Source organism: Silurus aristotelis (genome assembly GCF_946808225.1).
Source record: "Silurus aristotelis genome assembly, chromosome: 20".
Classification (NCBI taxonomy): domain Eukaryota; kingdom Metazoa; phylum Chordata; class Actinopteri; order Siluriformes; family Siluridae; genus Silurus; species Silurus aristotelis.
The window spans coordinates 10821230-10837913 of record NC_139593.1 but is presented as its reverse complement, the minus strand read 5'-3'; the positions used below and the strand labels follow the sequence as shown (position 1 = coordinate 10837913).

At 36.9% G+C, this 16684-nt stretch overlaps 3 protein-coding genes across 6 annotated transcripts in view; 2 read left to right on the top strand and 1 right to left on the bottom strand.

The window, feature by feature from the left end:
- The window catches only part of setd4 (SET domain containing 4), a 493820-nt gene that overhangs the window by 246674 nt on the left and 230462 nt on the right, over positions 1-16684 (top strand). The window lies entirely within an intron of this gene.
- On the bottom strand, positions 5562-11425 carry LOC310716176 (putative potassium channel regulatory protein). 3 transcript variants are annotated; one of them, XM_083523160.1, is made up of 3 exons: positions 10670-11425; positions 8162-8557; positions 5562-6289 (listed from the first exon to the last, which is right to left on the bottom strand). In XM_083523160.1, exons 1-3 carry the CDS (start codon positions 10777-10779, stop codon positions 6031-6033), a joined length of 765 nt encoding a protein of 254 aa, XP_083379286.1. In that variant the 5' UTR covers positions 10780-11425; the 3' UTR covers positions 5562-6030. The 3 variants fall into 3 exon arrangements, with proteins under 3 accessions (XP_083379286.1, XP_083379287.1, XP_083379285.1); XM_083523161.1 differs by having other exon boundaries at positions 10550-10687; XM_083523159.1 differs by lacking the exon at positions 10670-11425 and adding an exon at positions 10531-10663 and having other exon boundaries at positions 8162-9407.
- spryd7a (SPRY domain containing 7a) lies at positions 11677-16673 on the top strand. Of its 2 annotated transcripts, none has more exons than XR_014530521.1 (5): positions 11677-11991; positions 12236-12352; positions 13461-13627; positions 14168-14659; positions 14865-16673. XR_014530521.1 is itself a non-coding variant. In XM_083523163.1 (5 exons), the coding sequence occupies exons 1-5, from the start codon at positions 11886-11888 to the stop codon at positions 15814-15816; spliced, it is 591 nt and encodes a 196-aa protein (XP_083379289.1). In that variant the 5' UTR covers positions 11688-11885; the 3' UTR covers positions 15817-16673. The 2 variants fall into 2 exon arrangements, 1 of the variants encoding a protein (XP_083379289.1); XM_083523163.1 differs by having other exon boundaries at positions 11688-11991; positions 14168-14270; positions 15719-16673.

The following is a 16684-nucleotide window of genomic DNA, read 5'->3' as shown; positions in this document are numbered from 1 at the left end:
TCATTTCTGTATTGCTAGTAGCCGAAATATGATTTACCGCCTACCTGCACAAAAAAAAAAAAATGTTCGGTGACCTCAAATTTTGGCATCGTAGCTATATTCTTAGGTATTTTCCTTTTTGTATATGAGAGTGAGTAAAACAAAAACCATATACGTGTGACATAAAATAGGATTGACTCAGATTGTTTTCTAGACGAGGACTTAAAATAATTTGTATATTGTGCAAAGTGATGAAACAGTCGTATTGGATGAAATGGAGATGGTGTAAAAAAAATAAATGACACACCTTTGCCACACAAATTGCAGTAAACAAAGCAGCAACAAAAAAATTATTATTATTTTATATATATATATATATATATATATATATATATATATATATATATATATATATATATATATATATATATATAGCGTGATCCATATATTGACTAGGGTCTATGTATGTAAAGTTAGATTTAATTTTTATTTTATAAAGTTAATAATTTTAATAATAAAGATTGGTCTCATTGCTGGTAATAAAGCACCACTGTCTACATGTATATGGCTCTCTGGTTTGTGACATTAGGTTTAAGCTCTAAAGGCTGTGTTCACATCAAAGGGATCACATTATAATCTCCCTTTGAGAGGAAGCCTCTCTTGTAAATAATATAGACTGTTCAAGCAAAGCTTTTTGTCTTGAGTTGTATTATTGTCTTGTTTTTTTTATGTGCCCATAAACATTTTATATTTAAACCCCTTTTTCTTTTTTCAAGTCAAATGCTCCAGTGCAATTTGTCACTAGTCTGAGATCTTTTTTTTCCTCTTTCTGTTTTAAAATATATTTTAAGTAGGAATGTGTGTAGAATCCGAGGAAGTTGGTTAAAGTAGCTTGAACATTAAAAAGATTTGCATGTTATTTTAAAGGCCATAAAGTATCGAGAGTGGGAAGCCTTTGAAGGTCAGCAGGGTGGGGGTGAGGCTCGGTTGCACAAGTTGGTTGTCTGTGAACTCATCATTTGCTTTGGAGGTTTTGGCCCTTCAAGTGTGTTTTTCGGTGAGTGAAGTGCAGCAGTGAAAGTCTCGACGTGATTGCCAATTACAGAGCTGCGTGTGCTCTGAGGAACATGTGGCTCTGATGTAAGCATGCTGCGTTAGTGCTGTCCTCAGTACAGCACGTGCTGTCTGTCAGGACTCCCCCCCTTTTCTTAGATGTTACTAAGGTAAACGGTGCTTGATACTTGGACTTGGCCTGGCTTTGACTTTGCCTTTGTGGTGTGTGTGTGTGTGTGTGTGTGTGTGTGTGTGTGTGTGTGTGTGTGTGTGTGTGTGTGTGTGTGTGTGTGTGTGTGTGTGTGTGTGTGATGACTGCTGGGACTGAAAGCACCTGAGGGCCCTGTGTTTACAGATTATAATGCAAATAAAAATTAATTTGTTGATTAAAAAAAAAATGTTAGCTTTATTTTGCTCTCTCTGTTTTCTTTCTTTTTTTTCTTTTTTCTTTTTGTATTGTTTGAAAAAAGGGAAAGTGGTACAGTTTGGGAAAAGATCAGAATAAATAGAAAGTTTGATACTTTTTTAATGATGATTTCGACATTGTTGTTCTTTAATAGCATTTGGTAACTTGTTAATACTACATAAAAAACTGATGTCACACACACACACACACACACACACACACACACACACACACCTGCATGTGCATGCACAAGTCACACTCTGAGACACTCGGTGCATTGTAACATGTTGTCCTCTTTGCTTATGACTTTGCTTATGACTTTACTGTAGCAACTTCCCTTTTTGTGGTAGGAAGTATTTTTTTTTTTTTTTTTTTTTTTTTTTTGTGTAAGCTTTGACATACAGAGTTACAAACCTAAACACACCCGGCTCTCAGTACCTGGGTTTAAATGCAGCATGAATTTTTACAAACCGTCCGATCTGATTTTATTATTTTATATTTATTGTTATTATTTATTAAAATGTTGATATTATTATTATTATTTTGCATGGGTGTGGATTACGTTAATATAGTGGTAAAATATTTGGCAACACATTTTCGCACCCTGATGTTTGTCTTAATGGTTGGGTTTCACAGCTGCTGGTTAATAAATGCATAAACACAGGATATAATCCACGTGATCCAACTTGTTTTAAAACATTTTTGAAGGCAGGATTGTATTAAAGGTGATTTTGAGGTTGGAGATTTGAAATCTATTAAAAGAGATTTTTTTAAAGTTTGCTTCGGTTCATCAGTTTGTACCAGATTTGTAAACTTTTTGGCTTATTGAGTCAAAAAAAAAAATTCATTTCGAAGTTAGTCTGTTTAAAGTTTCTCTAAAGAGCTATATTACTGTGTCACTAAGCACAAAGCAGAAAGGTGTTGATTAGTTAAAAAAAAAAAATAATAATCTACATTATGAGATACTTCATTTCTAAACAAAGAAAATGATTAAAGAACAGTAAAAATGTTTTCACACGTACCCACCACCAAACACATTCAGGCGCATAGAAACTATAAAACCTTGATTCATTGTAATCGTGCATACCACAATTGTTGAAAACTATTTACTTCACGTGTTAACGCCACATGTAGCTGTAAAAGTAGTGAAAACAGAAATTAGCCAGTCACTAAACAGTAGCAGCCTGACACACCAGTAATGCCAGTACATGCAATTCAGTAATGTGTTTTATTTTGTCTTTTCCACAGAACAATTAAAGTGAGCGGTTACACACAATTCTAGCCATCGACAATCCACAATTCAAGACATTGGCATCTCCAAATCTTGCCATGGTAAGTAGATAATTTAGATAAGTAGCTAATTTCTCTAAAACATATGTAGATGTGTGTGTTTATATATGTGTGTGTTCAAGATTCCTGAGCAGCCACAAAATATTCAATGGTTTTTGTCTATTGCCACATGTACAAAAATAGAGCATCCAAAAATATACCAAAAACAACATAACTATCAGCTATTGGTGAACAGTGAGTGAGATTGGATGTCTGATGCATGTTGGAACATCAAGACATTTCACTGAGTAGATTATGTAATTGTAATTGCTGCTTTCTCAAAGAGGCAGGGGGGTGGGTGGGGGGGTGGGGGTATGTGAAGTCCATGTAAATGCTGTAATTTATCTGTATCATGGAATAGTACCAAGGAAACCGACCACATTAGCCTTCTTTTTTTTATTTACGGTATTTTTTTTTTGTTCTACATAATTTTACAGTGTTTTCCCCTGTCAGATTTAACTACACAAAACACACACCGGTTTACACAATTGTCACTCACGACACCGAAACAGATGTAGTGTATCGTTCAGACAATGTGGAGTATGAACAGTAATGAAAAGAATATTGGTTCGGTATGATATTACGATTCTACAAGACATATTAAAATTATTTTGACATTTACAAGGTAATTAATTAGAAACTTTTTTTACACCATGACACCACAATTTGTAAAACCTGCCAGGCTTGTTTAGTTAGTCTGTTTGTTTAGTAAGGCTTTTTTTTTATTCGTAATTATTTTAAATACAGGTGTGCTCTTGTGTGTTAAGCTTGCTTTTGTTATTTCTGTGGTAGTGAACAGTTGGTAGGCAAAGGCAGGGAATGCCTTTAGGCAAAAAGTGTGTGTGTGTGTGTGTGTGTGTGTGTGTGTGTGTGTGTGTGTGTGTGTGTGTGTGTGTGTGTGTGGTGTTATCAGTTATTTACATGACATGTAAAAGCAGTACTGATAAATAGACACCATTTTAAAACTACCAGATATAATGCAATAACTTATTTTGTGTTATTATTATTATTTTTATTATAATATGATTCCAATTGAAAAATGCTTTTAGTGTCCTTTATTTGTTTTAAATACTCATTAATTAATACAAATAATATTTTTAATTATTATAATTTTTTTGTTTGTTTGTTTTTGGGACAGACTGTGTTGGTGCAGCAGGGCTTTAAATAAAGGTTATAACTCTTTACAGATACAGGACATGTCACTATGTTTGGATGTTCATGAACTCTAGAGAACGATCTGATCTTTTTAAATCCTGCTGTCAAACCTGTACTAGAGTTTATTAACACACCTGCATGTCCAGTTCATTTTACTTTCCATACAGCCTGTGTGTGTGTGTGTGTGTGTGTGTGTGTGTGTGTGTGTGTGTGTGTGTGTGTGTGTGTGTGTGTGTGTGTGTGTGTTTTAATGGATTAAGATCATGTCTAGTGGCAAAGGCTATTTTATATTACACAAGCCTGATTTATTTCTGAGTCATACACAAAAAAATCAAGCAGCAGTAGAAAAAAAATTAAAGTATGTTCACAGCTGAAGTTTATTTTGCAAAATGATGTTCTGACTATTTCTTCTTCTCTCTCTCTCTCTCTCTCTCTCTCTCTCTCTCTCTCTCTCTCTCTCTCTCTCTCTCTCACTCACTCATAGTGCAATGCATTGTTACAAAAAGTGTATTACAACACAACATGTAACGCATTTTTTCTCAGGTTACTTGATTGAATCGAATTTATTCCTTAATTGGACGTGAAAGACCACTTTCATATATAATTGTGCACGTCGTGTTTAACGTCAGGACGCGTTTTAATACCTAACCGAATCACCACCGTGACTATTCACTCATTCGTTGTATACAGAGGTCGCATCTCGGGCTTTTGGCGATGTTGGCGCGCGCGCCGTGCACCAGTCCTCCTATGCATTTACTCTCCGTTTTCTTTTACTGCGTCTTAAAATAAATCAACTCGACACCGGTACTTTTTACCCTCTTTTTTTGTCTAATAATTCTGGTTTTTGTGTTTGCAGGGTTTGGAAGCTTCGGTCTATCCGGTTGCGCGCGCGGGGACCAGAGGAGGAGAGCGAGAGAGAGCGCGTCTGTGTTTACGGTCGCGCGCGAGTGCGCATGCGCGTGGCGGGGGGGGGGGGGGGGGGGGTTTGCCCTGGCGGTGCCATAGCAGCACAGAATGGTTTGTGAGTTTTTTATTAAAGAGGGTGCAGGCCGTGCTGTGCTGCGGCAGCAACGCCGGGACGAGCGCGTTTCACCGGGGGAATGAAAAAGGAAAGGAAAGTATGCAAAACGGTAGCCTGGTGAACGTCTCTGTGTGTGTGTGTGTGTGTGTGTGTGCGTGTGCGCGAGCGCGCGCGTGCGTGCGTGGCTCCTGACCATCGCCGCGACTGGCTGCCTGGCTGTAGCAGCACGTAAATATTGGAGTTAAACCAATAGTGAATCCTCCAGTATTGACCGTGCTGCTGAAGTTAGGCGGGCCGTTTACCGTCCACTCCTCTCTGCGTCCGCTCGCGCCGCACAGGTCTCATCCACAGAGAGGGGAAAGAGGAGGTAGGTCACATCTCTTGACTTTATCATGCCAACAACCGTGAAATATGAAGTCTGAGCAGGCCTCTTTCAGCACCCTGATTACTGCCAGTGTTTTTTAAGAATGTAGCAGTTAACGTGAGATTTTGTTTGCACAAGTAGCCTGAATTGATTAGAAGTATATTGCATATGTATAAATACACGTATAAAGGCCATAACCTTTCATTCAAAAAAATGATTACTCTGCATTCATAATTCAATGACAGATTGCTATGTAATTGTTGTACAGATGATTTATTGTGAATTAAAAATAAAGTCACATCCAAATAAAGATGAACTTGTTTATAATTGGTTGTCTTGCTCTGCACATCAAATATGATCACTATAGTATAGAAAGCTATGATGTTACACGAATATGCTGTAATTTATTTTAACAAAGAATACATCATGACTAACTTCTTGTCATGCAAACAACATGGAATAGAAAAACTGAAACATTATTAGACAGTCTAAGGAATTAGCATTGAAAAAAGTCATATAAATTACTGGTGGTTTTTCAAAACATTACATTATTGTCCCAATTAATAAAATTATATTTAATATTTGTTATTTTTTTAGCAAATGCATCATGCCCTAAATAACACAGCATCGCCATCTTCTGGGAAACCTCAAATTACCTCCGGTTCTCACGTTGGCTGGTGATTTTTTTTTCTATCAGGGATTTTTGATGTTTTTATGATTTTATCATTTTTGAGATTTGACCTTTTTTGTACTTTTCTCTGTTTGTTTTGATACAGGTGCTTCATCCACTTTATAGGGGTCGGTGATAAAAATATTTCGAGTCCCCCTTCTCTCAAATGTGTAACACTCAATTTTCTCCTCTGGAGAAACGGTGCGGGTGCTGATTAGGCGAAATCCCTCGCTTAGAATCGTGTCCACCATCAGCCCAAGAACGTTTGCGGCATTGAGGAGTTTTCGTTCGTCTGGCTTAATGGTGACATATCTGTAAAAGAAAGATGGGAAAACAGATGTGCTTGCACAAGTTACCTGTAACCAGCTTATATATATATATATATATATATATATATATATATATATATATATATACATATATATATATATATATATATATATATATACAGTGAGGAAAATAAGTATTTGAACACCCTACTATTTTGCAAGTTCTCCCACTTAGAAATCATGGAGGAGTCTGAAATTGTCATCGTAGGTGCATGTCCACTGTGAGAGACATAATCTAAAAAAAAAATCCAAAAATCACAATATATGATTTTTAAACTATTTATTTGTATGATGCAGCTGCAAATAAGTATTTGAACACCTGAGAAAGTCAGTGTTAATATTTGGTACAGGAGCCTTTGTTTGCAATTACAGAGGTCAAACGTTTCCTGTAGTTTTTTACCAGGTTTACAAACACTGCAGGAGGGATTTTGGCCCACTCCTCCAAACAGATCTTCTCTAGATCAGTCAGGTTTCTGGCCTGACACTGGGAAACACGGACTTTAAGCTCCCTCCAAAGATTCTCTATTGGGTTTAGGTCTGGAGACTGGCTAGGCCACGCCAGAACCTTGATATGCTTCTTACAGAGCCACTCCTTGGTTATCCTGGCTGTGTGCTTCAGGTCATTGTCATGTTGGAAGACCCAGCCTCGACCCATCTTCAATGCTCTAACTGAGGAAAGGAGGTTGTTCCCCAAAATCTCGCAATACATGGCCCCTGTCATTCTTTCCTTAATACAGTGCAGTCGCCCTGTCCCATGTGCAGAAATACACCCCCAAAGCATGATGCTACCACCCCCATGCTTCACAGTAGGGATGGTGTTCTTGGGATGGTACTCATCATTTTTCTTCCTTCAAACATGTTTAGTGGAATTATGACCCAAAAGTTATATTTTGGTCTCATCTGACCACATGACTTTCTCCCATGACTCCTCTGGATCATCCAAATGGTCATTGGCAAACTTAAGACGTGCCTGGACATGTGCTGGTTTAAGCAGGGGAACCTTCCGTACCATGCATGATTTCAAACCATGACGTTTTAGTGTATTACCAACAGTAACCTTGGAAACGGTGGTCCCAGCTCTTTTCAGGCCGTTGATCAGCTCCTCCTGTGTAGTTCTGGGCTGATTTCTCATCTTCCTTAGGATCATTGAGACCCCACGAGGTGAGATCTTGCATGGAGCCCCAGTCCGAGGGAGATTGACAGTCATGTTTAGCTTCTTCCATTTTTTAATGATTGCTTCAACAGTGGACCTTTTTTCACCAAGCTGCTTGGCAATTTCCCCGTAGCCCTTTCCAGCCTTGTGGAGGTGTACAATTTTGTCCCTAGTGTCTTTGGACAGCTCTTTGGTCTTGTCCATGTTAGTAGTTGGATTCTTACTGATTGTATGGGGTGGACAGGTGTCTTTATGCAGCTAACGACCTCAAACAGTTGAATCTAATTTAGGATAACAAATGTAGTGGAGGTGGACATTTTAAAGGCAGACTAACAGGTCTTTGAGGGTCAGAATTCTAGCTGATAGACAGGTGTTCAAATACTTATTTGCAGCTGTATCATACAAATAAATAGTTTAAAAATCATATATTGTGATTTCTGGATTTTTTTTTTTAGATTATGTCTCTCACAGTGGACATGCACCTACGATGACAATTTCAGACCCCTCCATGATTTCTAAGTGGGAGAACTTGCAAAATAGCAGGGTGTTCAAATACTTATTTTCCTCACTGTATATATATATATATATAGAATAGGTTAAGTACCAATTCTTACATATATTAATTTAGATATAATATGAAATCATGTAATGCAACATTATACAATATCGTCCGCAATGCAAGTTTACATTTTCTCACCTCACCTTGCAGACAACTGTTTTCCATCTGAGCAGTCAGCAGCACCACACTGAAAAACCAGGTAATGGTGGGAGGGTCGATCCACTGGAAGACACTCCATCACATTCTTAGTGAGATCTGTGGGTTGCTCGATGAACACTGATATTCTTGAGGCTAGCACATCAAGTGTTGTGCTCTTGGAACTAAACACCCTAAAGAAACTTTGAGGATCTTGAATGACAAAGCGAAGCTCAAGGATTTCGTTCTTCGCATGGCAGTTGTTGCTGCGCAGAAAATCGGCCAGAGCGCTGATGTTGTAGAATTCAGCCTCACGCAGCAGTTCCTCGGTCTCAAATTCACCTGATAAAGTGATTCGTCCGGTTCTCACATACTCCAGTATAAACCGAAACAATCCCCAGTCTCTGTCAATAAACACTTGGCTGTTTACAACTTTAAATTCAGGATCGACGTCATCTATCATACGAGCAAATCTTGACTTTGGGTGTCTTCTGATGGTCGATACCTTGGTGGTGAAAATTTGTCCTCCAACGTTAAAAGTGATCAAATCCTGGCCTTTCATTTTTGTATGCAGTATTTGTCGAGTATCACGGACCTGTTATCAGCTGACGCACTCGAAAGGTGTTTAACAATTACCAAGCAACACTACAGACATGCTAAACAAAACCAAATCACCAGCAGTGACATGCAAGGAACAGATGAAGGATCAAATTACTGAGATCATTAATTGTACTGATCCTTAATACACTGTCAAAAAAAGCTTCTATTCTTGTTGTTTTTTTGTTTTTTGTTTTTCTTTATCTTTGGTAGTTTTAGTGCTTTAGTGCGGTACTTTTACCTATAGGGTGCTGATCAACACTAATTAAATCCCAAAGACATGAACTGGTGCAGAGGTGCAGTCCAGTATTCTGTGTATTCAGTATTCTGTGAAACTCTACAAATAAAACTACTGGATAAGGAAATAGAATAAGGTAGTCACTGTAAAACTGTCAGATTGGATTCAGGTCTGTTTAAGGGAGAAGATAATACTCATAAGGTTTGAGTAAACAGCAAATTCAAACACTAAGTCCAAGTATTCATTATGTATTTCACAGTTATTTACACAACTTGTATCATGCTCGTGTCCAAGACACTCTGGGAATCATCTTGTACTTTTTCTTATTTCTGATTTGGTACCATCCAGCTGCAAACTTCAGCTTTATTCTACAAGCGACAACTATCGTCCAGGCAAAAGGTATGGGAGATACCCTTCATCTGGAAGCATAAAACCGAAGGGGAGCCGCTATAGCTGTTTTCTTAGAAAGTCACTCTTAGATTATGGCATGGTCTAAATTCCTTGTGCAATTGAATGTGCCATAATGTCTGTTTAAATACATATGAATAATGGTTGCAGTGAGGAAAACGAGATGTCCTCTTTTCAGAGATGATGACTCAGCTCTCACTGAGAGAGAGAGAGAGAGAGAGAGAGAGAGAGAGAGAGAGAGAGAAGCGCGCGCGCGCAAGGGTTAATTCCGTTTCTTTTTGCGCGCGCCTTTTCGATTCGGTTCGTTCTCTCTTTTTTTATGCATGTGCATAAAACCGTGCATGCTTTACACCGCGTTTACACGCAGATGTGATGCTACCCGGAGTTCATCAAATCTACATATTCTACATGCAGAAATCAAATGAAAATAAGACTGTCGTGTCCACACCTGCAACTTTTCAGCCTGAACCTTTTTAGATATTTGTGAGCAGTGTGCACGTTTAAGGAGCTTCACTGAAAAGGTCTAGGATCGCATTTTTTTAAAACTATGAGAATACGAAAATATACTGAATAGTTAATGTAAAAGACTCCATACGTCAAAAAAACCCATCGTGTTTTTTTTAGTCAAGTCTTTACGAAATTCAGGAAGTAAAGCTGATTTTAAAGAAAGTGCATATATTTTACACAGATGTCTTGGAAGAGCAAGAGATCGAGATTCAGGCTTGGGTATAACCTGGTGTTGTTGTTTTTTTTTATGCTGACATGGCACCAAGAGCCCTAAAGCAGGCTGATGAGAGATGTAACTAATAATCTTTAGATGACGTCAGGTCCAGTGCAACTCAAAAGACAAAGGTTCCTACAAAACCTCGTGTTTCTCGACTTTCTCGAAATAACTCTGACAACGTAACTTGACAACATCTTTCAGCTGCCACATCATCATCATCATTATCATCTAACAAGAGGTACAGATAGATAGATAGATAGATAGATAGATAGATAGATAGATAGATAGATAGATAGATAGATAGATAGATAGATAGATAGATAGATAGATAGATAGATAGATGCATGCAACCTGGAAAAGATATAACGTTCACATCAAACACATCATCACACAGCACCGACCTACTGTACCTTGTCCTGGTCCATTTACCTTGCCATCTGCTTACTGGTAGCCAGAAAGGCTATTTGTATTTAACCGTAGCTGAAACTGGAAATCCCGAAAGAAAATGGAAAAAAACATACGTAAACGCACACACACGCACACACACACCTCTGGTCGCAGTTTGAGGCTCGGTGTCCGCGCGGGGTGAAGCGCAGCGCGCTTCTATTGGACAGAAACGGCGCGCGCCAGTTACCAGGGCGCTTCTCGAGCGTCATCATGGCGACTGTTGCCGTGCAGATTTCACCCAAAAATATTATTCCTGGAGTGAAAGTTGGGCAGAAATAGTGTTTCAAATGTCGCTTTTCAATACTGCATGCGCGCAAAACACGCCACAGTGCAGTGACTGGTCTCTACATAGTTTGATTTAATAGAGACACAGCCATCTAAAGGTGAGTTGTTGGACTTTTTTTCCCCCTTAGTAGTTCCCCAAGAGGTGTTGTTGCCATGCAAAACTTATCAAGTAAAGCATTACGCGCGCACACACACACACACACACACACACACACACACACACACACACACACACACACACACACACACACACACACACACACACACACACACACACACACACACACACTCTTCCATGTGACTGACTCTTTAAAATCTTTCCTCGGTTTTGTCACCATCTCTGAAGCATACACAAATCATATAAAAGCAGGTGAATAATCCAGTCCTTTGCATTAATGCAGATGTCATTCTTAATCATTCACCTTATTGTGTGAATAAAATAATTAATACTTATAATTACTTTGGGTTGTGTGTAAAAAGCTTTGCATTTAGACATAACTCACATTTCTACATTGAGTAACGGTTTGATTATTTTTTGCACATCAATTTGTGTAGTATTGCTTACAACCTGGTCAATGCTTGTATTTATTGTTATTATAATTATAACTATTATAATTGTTGTTGTGGTTATTTTGTTTTTACACAACAAAAGTATTTATAATTATAATAATTTTTTATTCACACAGTAAGGAGAATGAGTAAAAGAAAACCTGCATAAGAATAAAATATAATAAAACAAAATTATTATTATTACTTTTATTATTATTATTATTATCTCAATAACTAATTTTGGATACTAGAGGTCGCTGCTTATCGTCTGTCCGTGTTGCATTGCGTGTGACGTCATTTCCGGGTATTTATAAGTACGGATGTGAATCCGGGTGCAACATGACATCAGTCTGAACAGTAAACAAATTACATTCTTTTTTTTTATGTGTATAGATTACGGACAGTTTAGTACGAAATACTTTTAGTACGACCTTTCAGACGTTTATTCGTGAGAGGTAGTTTTGTTTTATTTGGAATAATAATCATGGCGGGTTTGTTTTCGTGCTGTTTCGACTGCTGCGAGCGTGGAAGCTCCGGCCACGTCGCGCTGAAAGAGATGCCCACGGTGCAGCTGGACACTAATCACATGGGTACGAAATGGGATGAGTTGACTTTGATGAAAGCTTTTACGCCCAGATGACATTATAGAGGAGTAATAAAGAAAATAGAGGCATTAATTGTTTAGGCTGAGTTGGTGTGTGGCTTGTAAGTGCACTCTGTAAACTGATCTGTATTTATGAAGAGTTACTCTCAGGTTACTTGGCGTGTATTGTGGTGCTTATTGACTTCCAAGCTTCAGTGAATATGTCTGACATATATTTATATGTATTTCAGGTACTGATGTCGTTATAGTAAAAAGTGGAAGAAGAATATGTGGCACAGGGGCCTGCCTTGCCACCGCTCCTCTTCATCAAAACAAGAGCTACTTTGAGTTCAAGATTCAGTCTACAGGTGAGTTTAGGTGCACACGTGTTTCACTAATCTAGAATGCACTGTAATGGAGGGGTATGGTACCTCCCAATGAGCTTACTGATAGTATGCACTAAAAGCAAGTCAAGAAGAGGTCAGATATCTAATGGACTTTGTCTGACTTTATTCTTCTTGTCTTGTCTACTGTTGTGTCAGAAATACAAGGGCACATCATGAAAAGCGTCACTGGTGCCATGCGGTTGAATTAAAACTGTGAAGTAACTTGTATGACTGAATGGCAGCTACATTTTTATAATAAATAAATAATTGCAGATGCTGCAGATTTCTGGTGCATGTTTCATAATTTCCCAGAAGATTTTGTGATTAAAAATGTTATGATTCGTGCTTTAGTCATAGCCGAACCTGCAGAGATTTGAGTCAGACCTAAACTTAACTGACAGAAGACTAAATAACAAAGACAGCTGTCATTTGATCATCTGTCAAAGTATTAAATGGCTCCTAAGTCCACTGAGAGGATCAGCTTCAGTCAGTGTTTCCAAACACCATTCCAACAAGTTTTCAGTCTGAATAAAATTTACACACATCGCTGTGCAATGACACACACACGAAAGCTAAAATTAGATCAGTGTTTACTATCTGTCTCTTTGTACTGTTGTTTTGTTCATATTTGTCTTATTTTTCTTAATTTTTTTTTTAATTATACATTACAGATTTGTTGCCATTTTTAAAGACTGAGTTGTTTAGTAGTTGTGTCTATTTATTTATTTTGTATTCAGAGAATTTAATAGTCTTTTTGGGTACCTTTTAAAGGGTACCAGTAATTATGGGGTTGATTTTAAATTAACCAATAATTTGAATACTTGTTTTTTTATATAAAAAAAATATATCGCTGCATTTTTAATTGTATTATTATAACTTTTCATATAGGTTTTTACCCAGACTTGTGATCCCTATTATAATTGTTAAAAATAATATCATTTATATACATTAAAAAATAATAGATGTATGACATTAGCCATTAAATATCATGACACAACCACAGATAAAGAAAATTCAGTAGCAACAATTATTAATCTAATTGACACATCTTCAAGTTGTGTGGTAACTACTTCACTTATGGTTGTTTTAGGTGTTTGGGGTATAGGCGTGGCTACAAAGAAAGCTAATCTTAACCAGGTCCCAATGGGCAGAGACGCACACAGCCTGGTGCTTCGACAAGATGGTACTGTGTACCATAATAATGAGGAGAAGAACCGTTTACCGGCTAACAGCCTGCCACAGGAAGGAGATGTAGTGGTGAGTTTCTGAAGCAACAAGCAAAGATGATATTCATAATGAGTAATATACATTTTCTTTTTTTTACATTATTTTATTACATTCCATAGACAACACCTAATTGAATAAAGAGCGTATGTCTTAGTGAGGAATAAAACACCACAGGGAGTGTGGGTATGGGGGAATAATCAGTATCTGTTCAGTGTAATAAAATCCAGTATGTGGTCTCTTAACACTCTGGAGTTAATCTTGCTTGGAAACACATCTTTTCAGGCAGGTGCATTATTGACATTGCATTTGGACGTGTTTTTGGTTGTATAGTGTTTCATTATTTTAAACTGTTATTTTTAATTGTTTGAAAGGTGTCCTTGAGTGTGATGTAAGGCACCTATAAATAAATAATAATTATTATTACTATTATTATTATTTGTTTTCCACTAACAGTTATTTTTATTATACCTCAGCTATTTGCCAACAATTCAGAATAATTATATATTTGTTCAAGCACTTTTTTTTTTTTCCCCCCTTTTATCTAATTATTTTGTCTCTGTTCATGTGCAGGGCGTTTCGTACGACCACGTAGAGATGAATTTATACCTGAACGGGAAGAACATGAACTGTCCAGCATCAGGCATTCGAGGAACAGTGTTCCCAGTAGTATATGGTGAGGCGGCATGTTGTTGAAGCTTTTTCTGAGATATACGTTTCTTCTGCAAAAATCATGTTATGAATCTCTGTTCACACGTATATAAAGAGCTTAAACGAGTGATTCCCCCCCACTGGTCTGGAAGTACGGTTGTCATTTTATTTCATTGCATTTTATTTTATATTATATTAGGTGTTAAGTAAGATTAATACCTCTTTTGTGACTCGCACTAGTGTCTTAGATTTTACAAAATTTTCTACATCTTACATGTATTCTTTACATTAATGATTATCTTAAATGGGCAAATAGTGTGCTGCTATTATGGAATTGCTTTGTAGCTGCAAAAAGGTCTACTGTGGCTAAACCAAAATAGGTAGCTAAATAGTGCCAGCTAGCTGAATAGCATTGTACTAGGAGTTTAAAAAATAATAGCTAGCCATCGCATTAGTGAACTTTAATCACTGTAACCTGTAAAGTGAACTATTCAGTGAAATGCAGTTTTTAGTACACTGATGAGAAGCATATAATGATTATCTGCCTAATCTAGTTATAGAACAGGAACATGAATAGGGTCTGTAAAGGGTTTCTTTGTAAACAAAAAAACAAAAAAAGAACAATATATTAAAATTGAGTACAACTGTGCATTTCCTGCATTTTGCTACATTGTTGTATGAATCTTTACTATCCTGTCTGTAGTAGAGCATCTGGATTTGAAAGTTAAACAGATGTAATATAATGACGTTTATTATATTATTATTACTATTGATCTGGGACTATTTACATTGTATGAATAATGTAAAGGAAGACATGAGGTTGTTTTAGATATTTTGTCCGTCTGTCCTTGTAGCTTGTGGTGTTTGTAGGTAACTAGACAGGACTTTGACAGGATGCTGTACATCAAATGAACTTACTTTTACATTACTACTAATAATAATGTACAATAATTTCATAGCAGTTTGCTAACAATTGCAATTCTCGATGCTTTTAACAAAACGATACTTTTTCAATTTATTTCTAGTTGCATTTTATACAAATAAGTCTAGTTCTTATTTTTATGTACATTATAGCAATTCTAATTGGTTTTTCACTTGCCAGCTTATAATTTTTTATCTCCCTTGAAATTATTTAGACAGAAATGCATAGCCGGCTGTATGATTGTGATACCAGGAAGTGCGAGGCACTCTGTTCTGAAGACTATTCTACAGAAAACCTATAGATAAATAGACTTCTGTTATGTGCACCCGACATAAAAAAGAACTTGTGATTGCGCTCCTAATAAAGAAACAATAACGTATTAGAACGAGCACATGAAGTATAATTTGTCTGCTGTTACAGAAAATAATTTTGCATGATCAGAATTCAGCAACGATGAGGTACCAGGCAGCATGAGAAGCACTGTATTGTTATTTCAGTACTGTGAATGACACGTTCTAAATAATTTCTTTGTGTTTTTTCGCATCATGCAGTGGATGACAGTGCAATTTTGGATTGCCAGTTCAGTGACTTCTACCATTCCCCTCCTCAAGGCTACCAAAAGATTCTCTTTGAGCAGCAGATCTTCTGATCCTCAGGCGACTCTGAGCACACAAGCCTTCCAGAAAAAAATGTGTTGTGTCTTTTCTCACCACTACATCTCTGGAGGAACAGTATGCTCGTGGTTATGTGGCTGGCGCTTTACTTTGCCAGTTCAAAAGTGCAACTGACCAGTGTTATATCTTCAGTAATTTCTTTGATGATTTGGAATTGTTCCATGTTGGCAGTCAGAACACTTCAGCTTTGCCCAGATTTTTGCATTTGGAGGTCTCTAATTAGTGTACCTGCACAGAATCCTCCAAATTCTTCACACTTTGTTTTGGATTATAAAGTAAATGCTGTTTAAAAAAATTATTTAAAAAGTGCTAATCTGATCTTAATATAAATTCTTCCATTAAACAAGGTTGTGAATCAGAATCAACTGACAAGACACATTACAACTTACCTGAAGTAAAATGTGAATGTTAGGAAAATTTCCAAATTTGGAATCGTATTTCGTGCCTATTTATAAACTATTGAAAATCAATGTACTGCATTAGTACAAAACAAGCCATGTATTAATATAAGATTTTTTTTTTCAACAGTACATATGTGCAAAACATACGGTTTCACCAAATATCGTAAATCAGTTAATTCACTACATGCTGTCTAACATTTGTAACTTTTATGTCTCCATAAACGTGCTTGTTCAATACAAATGACCATGTAATAAACAAATTCACACTGTAAAGGGTGCAGGAAAAAAGTGTGCTTATCTATTATACGGTTTGCTCTATTTTTGTTTTAAGTTATTATAAAGATCCCATTTAAAGGTATTGTGTGCACTGATATATCAGGTGTTGTGTGTGTGATGAATGTTAGGACAGTAATAAAAATATTATTTGCTAATTGCTGCAATT

Coding starts and splice junctions, on each gene's coding strand:
- LOC310716176 (XM_083523159.1), bottom strand. CDS start 8,715: ATGAAAGGCCAGGATTTGATCACTTTTAACGTTGGAGGACAAATTTTC. Junction 6,290..8,161: donor GGAAAACAGTTGTCTGCAAG/GTGAGGTGAGAA, acceptor TTTCTTTTACAG/ATATGTCACCATTAAGCCAG.
- spryd7a (XM_083523163.1), top strand. CDS start 11,886: ATGGCGGGTTTGTTTTCGTGCTGTTTCGACTGCTGCGAGCGTGGAAGC. Junction 12,353..13,460: donor GTTCAAGATTCAGTCTACAG/GTGAGTTTAGGT, acceptor TGGTTGTTTTAG/GTGTTTGGGGTATAGGCGTG. Junction 14,271..15,718: donor AGTGTTCCCAGTAGTATATG/GTGAGGCGGCAT, acceptor CGCATCATGCAG/TGGATGACAGTGCAATTTTG.